This window comes from Acanthopagrus latus, chromosome 10, assembly GCF_904848185.1.
Source record: "Acanthopagrus latus isolate v.2019 chromosome 10, fAcaLat1.1, whole genome shotgun sequence".
Classification (NCBI taxonomy): Eukaryota; Metazoa; Chordata; class Actinopteri; order Spariformes; family Sparidae; genus Acanthopagrus; species Acanthopagrus latus.
This window is the reverse complement of record NC_051048.1, coordinates 9995348-10012036: the sequence shown is the minus strand read 5'-3', so window position 1 is coordinate 10012036 and position 16689 is coordinate 9995348. Positions and strand designations below refer to the sequence as shown.

The 16689-nt window shown below is 44.3% G+C and overlaps 2 protein-coding genes across 3 annotated transcripts; both read left to right on the top strand.

Moving 5' to 3' along the window:
- On the top strand, positions 1–5753 carry bcl6b (BCL6B transcription repressor). Its single transcript, XM_037111622.1, has 12 exons — positions 1–1011; positions 1305–1382; positions 1480–1718; positions 2027–2275; positions 2403–2525; positions 2660–2852; positions 2942–3153; positions 3235–3341; positions 3429–3539; positions 3633–3763; positions 4614–4751; positions 4846–5753. Exons 3-12 carry the CDS (start codon positions 1486–1488, stop codon positions 4984–4986), a joined length of 1638 nt encoding a protein of 545 aa, XP_036967517.1. The 5' UTR covers positions 1–1011; positions 1305–1382; positions 1480–1485; the 3' UTR covers positions 4987–5753.
- Positions 5754–8310: 2557 nt separating this feature from the next.
- On the top strand, positions 8311–16542 carry slc16a13 (solute carrier family 16 member 13). 2 transcript variants are annotated; one of them, XM_037111646.1, is made up of 7 exons: positions 8311–8443; positions 8763–8974; positions 11881–12126; positions 12808–12951; positions 13057–13313; positions 13729–14260; positions 14511–16542. In XM_037111646.1, the coding sequence occupies exons 3-7, from the start codon at positions 11898–11900 to the stop codon at positions 14735–14737; spliced, it is 1389 nt and encodes a 462-aa protein (XP_036967541.1). In that variant the 5' UTR covers positions 8311–8443; positions 8763–8974; positions 11881–11897; the 3' UTR covers positions 14738–16542. The 2 variants fall into 2 exon arrangements, with proteins under 2 accessions (XP_036967541.1, XP_036967540.1); XM_037111645.1 differs by lacking the exons at positions 8311–8443; positions 8763–8974 and adding an exon at positions 10317–10578.
- The last annotated feature ends 147 nt before the right edge of the window (positions 16543–16689 follow it).

Here is a 16689-nt window from a genome sequence, read left to right as displayed (position 1 = left end):
TGCGGTTGAGCTTGTGCACCCACTTCAGACGGGGTGTGCTAACACTTTCAGCTTAGCAGCTTTTGCCTTATAAAAGTGTGTAAATGGCATCTTTTTAAATCAACTGGTCATCTTGGGGCCTCCGGAGATTTGGGTCATGCCAGACGAGCTGTTTGGAGACATTCAGTTTGATTTTTATAAGCTGTTTTTTTTTTTTTATTTCAACTTGTTCTGCTTTACTTCTACGTTTCTTTTGTAGATTTCTGCGATACCATTTCGCTGTGAAGCTCCAGAAGTGTTTTGCGAACTACGAAACACCCCCCAACACACACACACACACACACACACACACACACACACACACACACACACGTTTCATCAGCATGGCGATGACTCGGTTTTCATTTTTTGGGAGAGCTTTTCCTTTAAGCTCCTTTCCCTTAAGTGTGCGAGAGAGCATGGCGATTGATAACATCTCAGTAATGAGGGCACAGTTTGTTTATTCAACAATAAGCCGGTTTCCTCTCAGAGAGTTTCCTCTGTCCTGGAGAGGGGTGAAGGGTAGGAAAGCGTTGGTGGGGGAAGCCTGGTGCTCTCCGGCTCACCCCTGGACAGCCAGGCACGTACCGCGTCTCCCCGAGGCTCCTCATATATATTTTTTTGAAGTGGCACAACAACACGCTACGCTTTCCTGCCATTACTCCGCTCAGAGCTATGGGGGTTTAGAAAAACTAATAGGCCACTAAAAATACTTGGATCCCGGGGCCCGGGCCAGGGCTTTTCCTGCGCTGCTTCCAGTGTACGCGTGGGCCATTGAGGAAAGAGGAAACGAGCAGCTCTGGTTGTAAGGGGGCTTCCTGCACGACATTATAAAGAGCTGCCTCCCTGCAGCCTCCCCTCACAGCGCTGATCAGAGCCAGCGGAGGCTGTGGATGAGGCCCTGCTCCACGTCTTTGGTTTGTAGAGCAGACGCTGAGCTCGGGGATTTGACATCAACGCGGGTCGCAACAGTTCTCGTCCCTGCTGGTCGGGGTAGGTGGAAAAAAAAAAAAAAAAAAAAGCTTTTCTTTCACTTCAGCATGTGTGCACGTTTCATGGGCTGTCTGATAACCACTTGTTTGGACAGACCCGTCAGTTTGGCTTCTCTTGAAGAGAAAAGTTGACACTTGAATTTGAATTTTTGACAGATTAAATGTCCAAATCTCTAGATTTAAATAGTTTTTCAGTAACTGTGAGGGGAATTTAGGACATGAATTTGAGATTTGTTGTCTAGCTTGCAGATCGGGTGAATGAAGTGGAGTGTTTCATTTGTTTTCCTCCGGCAGGTACGAGTAGGGAGCTGGTCTCACCTAACAGATGTGTCTGGGACACTCCAGTCTATTTATTCTATCAATTACACATAGGTAGGACATTATTTTTCATCATTATTTAACAAAAATAAAAAATCTCAAACTCAAATGATGTGCATTAATGTTTCAATTCATGATGCCTTCTCTACAGATCCGGATGAGCGTGATGGAAGTATTGGAGGGTTACAGGGTCGACAGAGGGCAGGAGATGAGGGCCGCCGCCGCCGCCGCCGTCCCAGCTGAGGGATACGTGAAGGAGTTCACGCGCCACTCCAACGACGTGCTGCTGAACCTGAACGAGCTGCGCCACCGCAACATCCTGACCGACGCCACCCTGATTGTCGGCAGCGTGCAACTGCGGGCGCACTGCGCTGTGCTCGTGGCCTGCAGGTTGGTGCACAACATGGGCCCTCCGTGGCCGAATACTGCGCCCTGAATGAGCTCCTCTCTGACCGGTGCAGGTTTCAAAAGAGCAGTTTATCCTTTTCTTTCTCTTTTATGACTCAACCCTTTGTCGTCCGATTGAGTCAGTTGGGTTTTTTTTTAGTCATCCTTTGTGTTGCCTTTTCCCTTCACGTTTTCCTGCTTTCAATTTAGGGCCATCCATTGTCTTCTCCTCACCCCCCCCCCCCCCTCCATTTCTGCCCAGTCCACCTCATCAAAACACTGAAATTGATTATTTCATTTCTCCTTTTCAGTGGCTTCTTCTACTCGCTGTACTCCCACCGTGTGCTTCTTCAGGGGCGCGGTGGCAGCGGGGACCAGCTCATGACCGTTACCCTCCCCGACACCCTGGACCCGGCCAGCATCTCCCTGCTGCTCGACTTCATGTACACCTCCCGCCTCCCCCTGACAGCGGGCATCGTCCCCGGGGTGCTCACCGCCGCGACCTACCTGCAGATGGACCACGTGGCCGACACCTGCAGGGACTTCATGCAGCTGCACTGGTGAGGGTCTGGAGCGAACATCTGCTTTTTTTTTTTTTTTTTTTTAATTTGTGGATGAATGAGCACTTGATTGATTTTACTGTGCAGTCTCGCGTGTTATTCACTCGGATGGTTCTTTGTTTTCCAGCAGGGAGAATATGATTGCAAGGCACCCACAGCTGGAGCTGGACTCCAGGGTGTCTGTAGCCTCTGTAGCCCCCAGAGGAGGGGACCTGCCCAATCCAGGACCCCAGCGATTACTCCCAACAAGGTAGGAGGATTAAGTGCGTTGAGAAAAAGCTGAAAACGCTCTGTGGGTGTGACTGTCCTACTTGCTTATCTCTTTGGGGCTGTGTTTGTTGACAGCTTTAGCTCATTACAGCACTTCCTCTCTTTCTCCTGCAGGGTCCCTGCGGAGGTCGGAGGCTCTCTCAAGCCAGGGGCTTTCCCGACCTGCCAGCCAGGGTCAAAGCTACTAAAAGGAGAGCCCGAGTCGCCCCTCGCGGCGAGCCCGACTCCGTCTCCAGACAGCCCCGCCCGCTCCAGCTGCCAGCCAAACTCTCCCGCAGAATCCAACACCTGCAACAAAAACCTTGTGGTGAGTTCGTGACGACGACTGAGCACATTTAAAATGTGAGAAACAAGAAAGCAATGTATGGCTAAGTGGTCTTTGTTTAATTTCTCCAGAGCGACGTCAAACCCACGCCGGACCCAAAGGCGTGCAACTGGAAAAAATACAAGTACATCATCCTCAACCCTCTCTGTGCAGCCACCACGGTGAAGGAAGAAGAGGTGGAGGAGCCACAAAGCCACCCGTCGCCCACCGCAGACAGGGTGGGCTCGACACCCAAAGCGCCAGCAGAGGCGTGGTCTGGAGAAGTGCCTGGTCAGATTGATAGGTAAACCTCGAAGACGCGAAGAGTGCGTGACGTTAATGACACGAGCGAGGAAGCATATAATCATAAACACTTCTTCATCAGACAGGGGCAGGCCTCCTGCTACGAGGGTTCTGGCCGAGCCCCTCCCCTGGGGCCACCCCCCTCTCTGGATCACCCATCACTGCCTCCGCCTCACAAGGAGGGAACAGGTACGAGCCGCACCTCCCTCAAAATTGTTCAAATTTTGAGAGATTTCTCCGAATCGTTTGTTTCATTCAAACTGTCTGCTTCCCCAGTCTCACCCTGCACCAATTTCCCAGAAGCTGCACATGCAATCAAGCGTGAGAGCTACTATGTGCCCTACTGTTACTCTGGTAACATTCAAGGAACCAAGACCGCCTGTTCAGGTGAGGCTATATAAAAAATATCTCTTTCCACTTCTGTTTTTTTCTTTTCTCTTTTCAAAACCGACACCCGACGCCGCCTTTATGCCCTCGCAGGTGACAAGCCGTACCGCTGCAACGTGTGCGGCGCCCAGTTCAACCGACCAGCCAACCTGAAGACTCACTCTCGCATCCACTCCGGGGAGAAGCCTTACCGCTGCGACACCTGTGGCGCTCGGTTTGTCCAGGTGCGGGTAACTCCGTGTGTGTGTGTGTGTGTGTGTGTGTGTGCACTAGAGGGGGTTTTAATGTATGTCAGTCCTATAGCTTCCTCTCAGAGAACGTTTCCTCTTTTTTTGTCATAAAAAGTCAGATTTCAAACTCTAACCCTCAGTTAGTCAGGCATGATTTCATTCAAAAGTACAATGAAACAAAAAAGGTTCTTCATAATGATCTAAACGTACTGTACTAAGTGCTTTACAAAAGCACAATAAGAACAAACGAGGCAGATAGAATTGATTTGACCCCAAAGGACATGAGCACGGAGAGAGTAAAGGAAATCACCAGAATGAGGTCGAATATATAGCAATAAAAACAGCATAAATCGAAACGTTTATATCAAACATGACACTGATATTTTGTAGTAGCAGGCTTAGAACATATAGCCTTTTGCATTCAAACCCAAAAAAGTGAGAGTGAGAGGCATCCAGCTGAAAATTATGCAGAATTATGTCACATTATGTAGAGAAAAAATGTCATTTTAATGAGTATAGCTGCAACGATTGGCCAGTTGATCGATGAGTCATCAACCATTACGTTAATCACAAGCTATTTTGATAGTTGATTAATTTTTTTGAAGGAAAAAAAAAAGTTAATTCTCTTATTCCAGCTTCTAAATGTGAATATTTTTTGGCTTCCTTTGCTCCTCTTTGACAGTAAACAATCTTTGGGTTGTGGACAAAACAAGATGCCATCATTGACTGATATCATGTCATACCTGACACATGGCATCAATCCAATTCATGTCCGGGGGTTGAAACTGACATTTGTTTTAATTACAAATCTTAACCTGACTGTGGGGTTTTGTCCTGGCGTTAGGTTGCCCACCTCAGGGCCCACGTCCTGATCCATACGGGGGAGAAGCCGTACCCCTGCCACACCTGTGGCACCCGCTTCCGCCACCTGCAGACCCTGAAGAGCCACCTGCGCATTCACACCGGAGAGAAGCCGTACACTGTAAGGAATTTTTTTTTTTAAAAAAGCAGAGAAAAATCAAAGAATATCTTATCAGTTGCTCTTTTTTTGATCTGTGGACCTCATTGTTCCCCAGTGCGAGAAGTGCGACCTCCACTTCCGCCACAAGAGTCAGCTGCGCCTTCACCTGCGCCAGAAACACGGCGCCGTCACCAACACCAAGATCCGCTACAAGGTCCTGACCGAGCCCTACCAGCCTCTCCTGCAGGCCTGCTGAGGAGGCCCGACCTTCGACTCATCGATCGGAAAATGTGAAATTTGGTGAATTTAACTTCAGCAATTTTTAAATTATTAGCAATTGGTGGCTTTTGAACACGAGGTGGTAATTTATTACTTTTGGCAAGTGACCAGAAAAAAATGGATTCCATTTAGAGAAAAAGAAATAGGCATTCAGAGGCATCTCTAAGAATCAGCATGTTGTTGGACGAGTTTTGAAGCTGTAAGTATGGATCCATAAGGTTAATTAGAAATCCTGGGTGGCTTGGATGGAGATGGAGATGATGTAAAGAGAAGTGTTTTTGAAGGTCTGTGGAGGGGATGGAGAGAAAGGAACGAGGCATGGAAGGAATTTTGGGATGTTTTTACACTGAACGATGAAGAGCATGTGAACAGTTGAATGAAATGAAAGAAGATGCAAGTTTTAACAAGGACGGGTTGTGAATTTGAGCGTTTTTGGAGTAATTTAAATTCTAGCATTTATTTAGAAGCGCGTAATCAGTGTTCAGTTACTGAAAAATCTTCTTCTTAAATGTGTATTTAACTCAGATTTATCTTAAAATTGAGGCCTGGGGCCTGTTTGTTATAGTCCGAGCAGGCAGAGGACTTAGTTGACTTGTACTGAGCGTAAAGTAAAGAAAGAGTTTGAACAAGGTGACTGTAAGCCATTGGGAAATTGATGATATTAAATTTGTATGTGTATGAGTTCATTTGCTGGACAAAGATGGTTTTGTACAAGTTTAATTAAATCAATTTATATCAATTGGAGCCTTGCTGTCGAGTGTCTTTTTAGATGTGTCACTTTGAAACCTGTGAAATCTGAAATGTCTCTGGATCACAAAAGATCGAGATGAAAATGGCGCTGACCCGACCGCATGAGCAGTGTCGACCGCACGTCCCTCCTTCGGCCTTTCTCCTTCCCTCACTTCCTTCCTCTCTCATTAACGCGCTTTTTCTACCCATGAATCACATCGTCTCTCAACTCAACCCTTCCCTGCCATTTTTCCACATCTTGTTTTGTTTTTGTCTTGGCGCTTTTGTGGAAACAATGAGTCGGAGGGGCACCTGTTTCCTCCGTTGCTCCCGATGCCGGGTACTCACACTGGTACCAGCCGGCAACACGTGTGCGAGCTCGCCGGTGCTTCCTGAGGGTGCAGGGGGGCCAAGCGTGGAGGGGCCCCGCAGACTCCTGGTGAACTCTCCCACCCTCTGTCATCCCCCCACCCTCGCTTCCTGCTCCCTGATGAGCTGTGGCTAGCAGGGCTCATTGTCCAACTCAGGAGACAAAACGTTGGAAGCTTGAGGGGACTTTCCAACCTTCATCTCCGTCCCCTACTGAAAAACCCTTTTCCCCTTCACCAATTTGTGGACAGTGATGCCCTGTCAGGAGCCTCCTTACATATCAGCTCACAAAGAGTTTGTCATTAAAAGAGAACTTCTGTTTTTCAGGAAGTGAGTATTTCACGAGAAGTGTGTGTGACTTAATTCAGGAAGTGAGTATTATGGGAAACCTTTTATCGAATCTATTGAAACTGCAAAAAGAAGTATTCTCTAGTATTCTCTTCTGCACGGCACATAAAAATAAGAAGGAACTAAACTCACAGCCTTTATGCATGCAGTGAAGGAGAAATCCCCGAGGTGGGGACACCAAAAGCAGTGCTACAGCCTTGCAAATGTAAATAATTGCTATGTAAATAAAAGCTCTGCCATAAATTTGACATTCAGCAAATTTCCGACGCTCGTTTTTTGTTGACGTTGTTGGAAATGTGTAAATTCAACGGCGCGTTTATTACCGAGGCCATTAAATGTAGTGTTGCGCTGTGTGGTGTGTGCGAATGGTGTTTTCAAGTCAAGATAAAGCCACTTTTAACAGTCAGGTTAGGAAGTGCAATGTTTATCTCTCGGTTTACCTCCATGTGTTACATGCCTTTGGCATTTTCAGACCTTGTGGTTGCCTCCCTCTGGTGTTGGACGAGTGCAAACCCACAGGGCGGTTAGCTGTGATAAACCAAGGAGGGAGATTATCTTGACCGAGGCCTCCCTACATTTACTTATCTCTGTGACACATCCCTCTAGTCAAACCATTGTGGTGGTGGCACTGTTTGCTGGCAGAAACCTGCTTTTTGTGTGTCGAAATGCAAAATGTGCACACTTTAAACAGTTCCAACAAACAAGGGAAACTTCAACCAAGGGACCAAATTTTTGAGTTTCAACAGCATTTCCCGCAACTGAAGACGTCCCAGTCAATGACAGTGGTTCCTCCCTCTCATTTTTTGGTTAATGCTTAATCTTTCTTTGTCGGTGTCCTATTGCTTTAAGCTGTGCACTGGTTGTTTTGTTTTTTGTAATAAAAAGAGCACCTTTCTCTTCTAGGCTGCACTGGCAAGAAATGTTTTTTTTTTTTTTTTTAAATCATGCCGTCATGTGCTTTCTCAAAAACAGGAACAAACGGCTCAAAGGAAATATGGCCTAAGTTCTATTCATGTGAAAACATATGATAGTTTACGTGATTAAAAAAAAAACTGCATGGTGTCAAGTTGATACTTTTTTATATCAGTATCCAATATCACAAGCATCACCTGAATGCAACTGCCTCCAAGGTATAACTACTCTTCCATTGTGTACTCTGGACATCAGGTTATTTAACAGCGTCTACACATAGTGGTGGTGAGAGGTCGTTTGACTCGGAGAGAAACAAACAGCCTCATGAAAATGACTTGGAAACATCTATTCGTATTAGTCTTTTAAAGGGTCACTATGATGTTTTGTAGAATGAATTCAAAACTCAGTGTTGTGATATTAACAGTGTTAATGAGGCAATAATACAACGTCACAAAAGGAAATAAACAAGCTGTTCTCAGAGGCAAAATAAGGTCCCCGGGACACTGTTTGGAGCTAGAGAGGTGGCACGGTCCGCCATATGTAAACAAAGTAAAACTGTGAGATGATGTTGTCCTTTAAGGTCAGTTTGTTTGTTCAGTTGATTCAGTCATGAAAACAAAGAGAGTTTGTTTATAATTGGTTTGTTTAGTAATAATACAAAAAAATCATTTTTTTTAAAAATTCTGGTGAAGGTGAAAGAAATATATCATTGTTTGTAATGAATTTTGATTATTTGAATTCATCAGGAAAAACTGAAGTGTTAAACTTAAAGAAAAAAAAACATAAACAAAAATAAAATTGATAACCCTGAAAAAATACACTAAATAATAATAATACACTACAGTGAATATCATGTTGACATTTTGCAGGTACATAGTTTTCACAGGACATAATATAAAGGCATAAATCACGTTTCACGCGTCAGTTATTAAGTGACGACTGCGCGTGCGTGTACCGTCAACGCTGCTCTATAGTGACTGTTGAACTTCTCCCGGCGGCTTGGTATTGACCGTTACCCCTGCAAACCTGGAGGCTGTGCACCATGAGCCGCCCCGGAGAGAGCTGACGAACCGAGGGTGAGTAAAAACAAAAATTCAGTTGAACTGTACCTTTCATAAGGCTGCGAACCGGTTTATCTTAATTGCAAGGGACGCTGACATCTTGGTTTTACAGTCATACACCATTCTAGCCTATCACTTTTAAAGGTTTCAGTCCGTCACTGGTTGCGACACAGTTAATATTTCACTGTGAGATATTGTCATAACTTTAACATTGTTGGCAACAGTTGAAGTGACAATTCTTAAAATACATTAACATGGACACTAAAGTTATTTCATCAAAAATTATGCAGCTAGCTTAAAATAGTTGTTTTTTGTGTATGTGTGTTTCATACAGCTCCGCGAGACGGCCAGTGCGCAGGCGCAGTGCGAAGCCTACGTCACTCACGTGGAGTGTTGCTCGGAGAGGCCACGTGCACGTTTTACGGTGCGCGCTCCCGCCTGTGTACCTGTTCATGGCTGTTAAACGCTACATGAATGAAACTGACCAGCTGTTCGGATGAGGCTGAAACTGCGTGAAGGAAAGGCAGCACCAGCACGTGTTTGCAGGTGCGCACACCCTTATCACCATGTGTCTAATACATATAATAATGTGATTTTATAACAGACTAATTAACCATTAATTATATGGAAAGGTACTTAGTACAGTGTATATGGCAACCTCCAACAAAAAACAGTGTTGTAACACATCATACTGAGTAAAAGGTAAGATATTGTGTTACTCTCATAAAATTGAAAGTCACCCATATTAAGAGTACATGTGCAAAAGTCTTAAAGTAACTGATATCAAATGTACCTAAGTATCAAAAGTAAAAGTAGATTATACATATACCTTTATATAAGGTATGTTAATGATGTATCGATTAATCACCATTTAGAATTTCACAGATTATAAATGTATTATACCTTAAATACCTCAAAAAGCATCTAGTAAATTACACTTACTTGCTTATTATATAGATTGAAATGCAAAATACAAACTACTCAAGCAAGCGCAAACTACAAGAAGAGAGGCGTCTGTCTTGGGTCACGAAATGCCACAGGCACGTCGCACGGCTGAAATGATTGCCAAACATAACCAGCCAATCTGCATGACGGACAAAGCTTGCATCAATCCCAAACCCACAGAAACGCCTTCTCCAGTTTTTGTTTAAGCACGTTTCCTCAAACAGCAGTACAATTCATCTTACAGGGCATTGTTTCGACACTAGTGTGATAAATCTTAAACACTTACTTTTGGCTTCTTGAGACTGAGCCAAATAATTTTTTTCTCCTTATTTATTGTAGCTGTTTTTTATACATATGGTCTGTCAAAGACTGTTGCCATTGTGTGCAGTACTGTAGTACAATAGTGGGAATATATGAATATTGTATTGACACAATTATTGTATTAACATAGATAACTACAACACATCTTTGTCCATCGATGGAGCTCAAATTGGTCTAACTCACGACACAGCTTTCGAGGGTCAAACGGTAAACTTATAGTTGATAATGCATCGGTGTTCGAGTTGCAATTAAGTTGCACAGATTTCCGGACAGTAAGAATATTTGATCGTCTTCTTCCTCCTCCTCCTTTTGCTCTGTCTCGTCCTTCCTTGGTTGTTCCATTTTTCACCTGAGGTCTCTTTTACCGTCTGACATGTCATCGAAGTGTTTTGCCAGGTGACAGGTGAGAAGTGAGTGAGACCAGTTGGTAAGTAGGGCTTTGTATTTTGAAGACCAACACTTTTGTTTTGTTTTGTTGAGTGGTGGAGCAGCCGGGTTTTGATTTTTTTGTTTTTTTTTGTTGATACTAGTGTATCTTTTCTTCAGGATGTCAGTAGATAATTCAATTAACACCAGCCAAGTGGGTGCTTGACCTGACCTGAGTGTCCTCAGCAGTATCTACAGTCCTTTGTGGCAAATTTGTCATTATGGGCTATATAAAACAAAATTGACTTGACTTGACAGAATCCTTACTGAAAAGGTTTAGAACGGGAAGTTGCTTGTAGCATTTCCGATGTTTGCTTGGCCACAGAGAAATACATATTTGTCAAAATGAAACTTTAAGACGGTCATGTCACATGATCCTGGTGTCAACCCGACATTGTCCTGGAGATTTTGCTTGCTGAAATCTGGTGCATGTTCCTTCTGCATCTCTCCTTCAGCAGGTAGGTTTTAAACACTAGAGCTGGCTCATTGATTATTTAAGATATACAGCAAGACAAAAAGAGGTTTTTGGGCCATTGTTGTGTTTCCTGAAGTCTTACAGTGCATGTGTGTTTGAGAGTGTGCTGGGTCAGATTCCTGTCATTCCTGCAGCAGTGAAGTGAGTGCCATTAGGTGTGGAATGGATCGGGTCACTTTGCTTTGGCTCAATTTCAACTGGCTGTAAACACTCACCAAACTGAGCAACAGCAGGGACAGTACTGTTGAACCACCAGCAAATATAATCTGCTTTTACTCAACTATATTTGAATCTATATTTACACTTAACAAGTGTTCACACTGACATATAATAGCATATTTTCTGTCTGTTTGCAGGACAAATTAAACAAAGCATTTGCTTGTTGAGAACACATGACTTTTTTTCGTATGTGGGTGAGCCGATCAGGCACAGATTTCAGGGAATCAGCTGAAAAGTGACCACAGAGCTACGAAAGTTAAAATGGGGGGGATTTCTCTCTAAAAATTCTGGCAATAGCAGATCATAGACAGCCGATTGTGGCAGCATGTTGCCCGCAGTACTTGAAAGTTGTGTTCAGTGTCAAAAGAGGAACTTCAGTCGTATTTGCTGCTACAGCAGAATTTGTTTACAGACTAAAGAGGCTGCATGCATGTGATCAGCTTGTTACTGTCAGCAGCACAACGTGTGCCTGAGGATGACTTTTTTCTCTCCTAAAAATATAAATGTCATCATTTTCATGATGCTGCCGTAGTGAAGCAATAAAAGGGAGATTTTCTGTTTTTTAGATGAGCTGTAGGGAATGATAATGCGTCATGGCGATATGGTGACAAACTGAGAATCAGATATGTAGAAAATCATGGCTAGAAGGAACACATCAAGGTGCATTTGACTGTAAATGGTTCCTAAACCAAGGAGCAAGCCAATCTAGTGCCACTCTAGTGACAGTTTATCGAGGGGCATTCTTGTCTTTCACTATTGAACATGCAATTATTTCTTCATGGCTGATCAATGAACACCTGTCAGCTGGCCAGAGTTCACCTCTCACCTAGATCTTGTGTGAAGTGAAGGCCAGCTTGTTAAGCAGAGCAGTCACACTTGCACAGCACAATCTGTTCATCTATTGGCCTGTGCGAAGTTAATCATTATGGCTATTGACAACATCAGAGAGAGTCTGGCACTTGTTCTGCACTGGCTGGAATCTTCATTTTGTTGGTGCTTCCTTTCTCCTGTAAATCTGCCCTCCTCGCTGCTTTTACGCTGACCTGCAGTCATCTTATTTTTACAGATAAGTTTCTGCTAGACATGACTGACGTCAAGCCCAAAGCAGAGAGCCAGCGCGATGAGGCCGAGGGCCCGGATGGAGGCTGGGGCTGGGTGCTGGTCGGTGCCATGTTCGTCAGCACGAGCCTCGTGTTCGGCCTGATGCGCAGCTTAGGGATCTTTTTCGTGGAGTTTGTGCAGTACTTCGATGAGAGCGCTCAGGCCATATCCTGGATCTCGTCCACGGGTCTGGCAACACAGCAGTTCTTCAGTGAGTCACTGTCTTAAACACAGTATGAGTGTGTTGTTTGTAATTACAGCTACAGCCACTTATTGTTGTCTGTGAACATCTGTTGAACCATAAACAGAGAAAAGCAGCTTGATGGATTATTTAAAATGATAAAAATACATTTTCAAAATGTTGGTGATCAGCTCATGGGCTAATCTGTGCAGTACTAGTTGCAATTATTTGTCTTATCAAATGTAAAGCAATCATGCAGGAGGAGGTGTAGCTAAAAGAAAGCACAATTATGAATTTCGAGCCATTTTATAGGTTGTTTGCAGAAAAGGCTGCAACTCATTAACTCTTTGACAAGTAACAGTGGCTCACTCAGTACAAACTCATGCTGTGCTGCCAAATATTGCTCCAACCCACTGAACTTTATTTAGATTAGTAAATGCTGAGTTTGGGGGAAATGTGTTAAAATTGTGCACAAGTCATCTGTAAAATGTAATCTGATGGAATTATGTAGCTGTAAAATTGTGTCCATTATGCTGTGTAGAACCAACCAAATTGAAGATAACGTTAATATTTTGTTAAACATTGGCATGGGTTTTTGTGAGGCATTGTTGGTGATAGCATGTCATGTCATGGTCTGGTTCTTGGAAGTTTACTGCAGTCTTGAATGCTAATGAGTCCTAACAAATGGAGATGTGTGTGTTTGTTTTGCAGGTCCATTGGGTGCAGCACTCTGTAATGCATACAATGCACGGGTGGTGGTGATGACAGGGGGCTGTCTTGCTGCACTCGGCCTCATACTTGCCTCGCAGGCCACCTGTCTTGTTCACCTCTACCTCACTATGGGTGTCATTTCAGGTAACTTGCCTCAAGGTCTTACAACAGCTATTCAGGTCGGTCATATAGGTTTACCTCGTTAACTATTAGCTATCTCAGTGTTTCTTCTCCTCTACGCTCCTCCAGGTTTGGGCTGGGGGCTTGTCTTCACCCCCATGGTAGCTACAGTCATGGCTAATTTCACCCGGCGGCGCACCCTGGCATTGGGACTGGGGTTCTCCAGCATTGGCCTCTCCTCCTTTGCTTTCAATCCTCTCTTCCAGCTGTTGGTGGAAAAGTACGCCTGGCGAGGGGCCCTTCTGATTCTGGGTGGCCTCAGCCTGAACATTGTGCCCTGCGGGGCTCTCATCCATCCACAGCGACGCTCTAAAGCCCCAGCAAAGGTGGGACCTGACCCTCCTGTCTTCATCTGTTGCACTTTTTTGTTACACATTTTAGGTAACAGGTGACAATGTCCTGCTTTCCATGTAAAGGCTTTAGCCGGCAATGGCTAATGGTCAGGAGTGACCCGAGTAGCTTGGTCTGCAATTGCTAAAGGATGGACAGTGGAGTCTTGCCTTACCAAGTGACCTCAGCTTAGGCAATAAAGTTTCCATGCCCCGTTTGGAATGAGCTTTAGCCAACAATGGTTAATGGTCAGCAGTTACCTGAATTACTGACATGTTGATCTTAGACACCTAGTGTACAGAAATTAAATACATAAAAAGCAGAAAGAATGAATTAAAGGCAGAGAGATGATCATGTTTAAAGACACAGCAACAAGATGAAGTGAAGAACTTCCTTCTGTTCATCCTCCAGGTTGATCCAGAGACCAATCCACCACGTGCTTCGCTGCTGCAAAGAATCTCCTCCTACCTGGAGCTGTCGCTGCTGTTCGAGAGGCCTTACATCACCTACACGTTGGGCGTCAGTCTCATGAACGTCGGCTACTTTGTGCCATATTTCCACCTGGTGGCCCACAGCCGCCAAGCCGGCTTCTCGGAGTACCAAGCTGCTTTTGTAATGTCGGCAGCCGGCGCCTCAGACATTTTGGGCCGTGTGGCGTCGGGCTGGTTCTCAGACCTGGGTCTTTTTCGGCTTATTCATCTACTGAGCACGTGGACCTTCCTGGCGGGAGTGTTCATCATGCTGCTGCCTGTGAGCTCCTTGTCTGGTTCCTACGCAGCACTGATGGTGATCAGCCTCCTCTACGGCTTCAGTGCCGGGGCGCTGACGTCTGTGGTGTTCGCGGTGGTGCCCTTGATCGTGGGTGTGGAGCGCATGATGGGTGGCCTCGGGCTACTGCAGCTCATCGAGAGCAGCGCGGGACTTTTGGGGACACCTCTGTCAGGTAGGAGATTGGGACAGTGCATAATTATATCTCCCAGTGTAGGTCATGTCACCGTGTTTTATGTTATCTCAAGTGACCTGAATCGGTCTATAAACACTGAGGGTGAAAGTGGTCAAACATTAATTGTGAATAAACAGTGTCAAGCCAACTCTCTGAATACTTTTCCCATGTTTTCTATCTCAATTGCCATGCAGCTAGCAATATGCAACTCATTTCGGTTCTGAATATTCTCTCCTGTCTATGTCCCAAGGGTTTCTCAAGGACGTCACAGGCAACTACGTCGCTTCCTTCATGGTATCGGGTGGTTTCCTCATTCTCGCAACTTTGACCATGGCTACCCTTCCTCACTACTTCTCCTGCAGAGATCCACCGCCTCCACAGAAACGTACCCTCAACGACAAAGATAAGGGTTTACATTCAGAGTTGGAGCAGATAAACAGTTTACCTGCTGACACGAACCGCAGAGAAGAATTATGATGATTTGTGGGATGGCTTAAAAATATGCAGGACTGGGGAGATTAAGCATTCAAAGAGCCATTTAAAGGATGGTGCCTCCCTGAAGAGACCATCAGTTAACAGGCTGCTTCACATGTGTTTGTGTTATACCTCAGAGATTCAGACCCAAAGCAAAGAAAGAGGCTTACTGTGAACATAAAGGGTCCAGTGAGTCCTCACTCTGTTACACATTGTGACCTCAGTTAAATGTTCAGGCCAGTACTGTCTGCCTTAAAGGAAACACTGGGCATTTAAACACTTCATCCAGCAACGCTCAGATATGTGGCTGGTTTGCATGCACTGTACATGCAAGATAGGAAATGTGAAGGAAAATGTGATTTGAGTTTGTTTTGTTTTTATTATTTCACATGCCTTCAAGTTTGACAAGGAAATATGCTGACAGAAAACTGTTTCACTCTTGATGCAAGTAAATCAATCAGATTCTGCTGCTGCTCAAATACTGACAAGCATATTTAAATTTGCACACTCAGGAATAATCTTTAACTTTCAATATCCTCATTTGATAATTTGTCTTTTTAAGGACACAGTACAATAGAAACAGCCAGCGGCATGGCTGGATTCATTTTCAATGGGGCCTGTGTCCCTCCTGTCTGTGCCGAAACTACACATGATGATTTTTCGCCCAGTAAACAATCAGCACTGCCTGCTGTGTAATGTGTGCCCAGTAGTGTATGATAATTCAAATTAAAAATACCATTTTAAGAACATGCACCATATATGGAATATGTATTAAATAATAACTAGATTTTGATTTAAGGCCCCCTCTCAAGGCAAAAATGCAGGACTTGTCATAAGCCCCCTAGCATTTCAGCTGAAGTTGTGCTTTTTATTGGCTTAAATTCCCAAATTTAAACACGACAAATAACTGTTTGTTGCTACACTACTGTGTAATGTTTATTTATGAATCAAACAAATAGCATTTCCTACTGATAAGCAGCACCCCTTCTGCGTTGCTCACTGTTAACTCTGATTTTTTTATGAGCTGCAGACACCAGCACTGATTCCAGCACCTCTTGTTCAGCCTCAGGTCTTTGCTTCTCCACAAGTGCTTTATGTTACCGGGCAGGAATACAAGTGCATTTTCTAATAGGCTCACATACAAATGTTGTACTGACCAAAACTGTTTGTAACTCAGAGATGTTTGGCTGCGTGAACAGCAGGTTCATAGGACAGAGGCCACACGGTCACTGTGACCTGCTCTTTACAGGCGTACTGATTACATGTGGCTTTTATTAGTATGCCACTTCCTTGTTCTGGCAGCTGCCATATATTGTCATATTGTGATTCAAGCTTTAATTCAGACCTGTAACAGTCGAGTCTGGTTCCCAACCTGGCAGTCCCAGGGGCGGTTTTTAATGACTCTTTCATCTACCAGCATTATATACAGGTTAGGGTCAGTTTCTCCCAGTATTGATTTGAAGTTAATATTCTGGTACCACGACAACCTTAATTACAGACACTAATGATGCAACATTCACGGAATATTATCTGCTGGAAGAGAAATGAATCACAATCGCTTCCTGCAGTCTATCACTTCTTCTGTACTGTTATGTAATATACTGTGATAAATCCATAGAATAAGTCATTATTATTCAGTGGTTGTCAGTTTTGTCAATGAGAGAAAAGGGGTCCATTTGGTTGGGGGGGAAAAAAGGTTGGGAACCATCGACCGATCTTAGACAAAGATCCAGGCTGCAACTTGACACTGTTTTATCTTAAAATGTGATGTTTTGTACTCACTATAGATTAAAAACGGATGTATTTTGTTTAAAGGTGTCTGTCTCACTCTTCGGCATATTCACCAGGTCTTCTGTGGCAAAATCACCAAGGCCTGGCAACTTTTAGCTAACAAGCTCCAGCACAAAATGATGGCGCCCTCTGCTGGGGATTTGTTCTCTATACAGCGAAAACAC

What these genes read in the sequence shown, in the direction of transcription:
- bcl6b (XM_037111622.1), top strand. Translation starts at nt 1,486, where the DNA reads ATGAGCGTGATGGAAGTATTGGAGGGTTACAGGGTCGACAGAGGGCAG. An exon ending in GCTGTGCTCGTGGCCTGCAG is followed by an intron (nt 1,719 to 2,026) that starts GTTGGTGCACAA and finishes TCTCCTTTTCAG; the next exon opens with TGGCTTCTTCTACTCGCTGT. An exon ending in AACCAAGACCGCCTGTTCAG is followed by an intron (nt 3,540 to 3,632) that starts GTGAGGCTATAT and finishes ATGCCCTCGCAG; the next exon opens with GTGACAAGCCGTACCGCTGC.
- slc16a13 (XM_037111645.1), top strand. Translation starts at nt 10,485, where the DNA reads ATGTCACATGATCCTGGTGTCAACCCGACATTGTCCTGGAGATTTTGC. An exon ending in GGCAACACAGCAGTTCTTCA is followed by an intron (nt 12,127 to 12,807) that starts GTGAGTCACTGT and finishes TTTGTTTTGCAG; the next exon opens with GTCCATTGGGTGCAGCACTC. An exon ending in CACTATGGGTGTCATTTCAG is followed by an intron (nt 12,952 to 13,056) that starts GTAACTTGCCTC and finishes ACGCTCCTCCAG; the next exon opens with GTTTGGGCTGGGGGCTTGTC.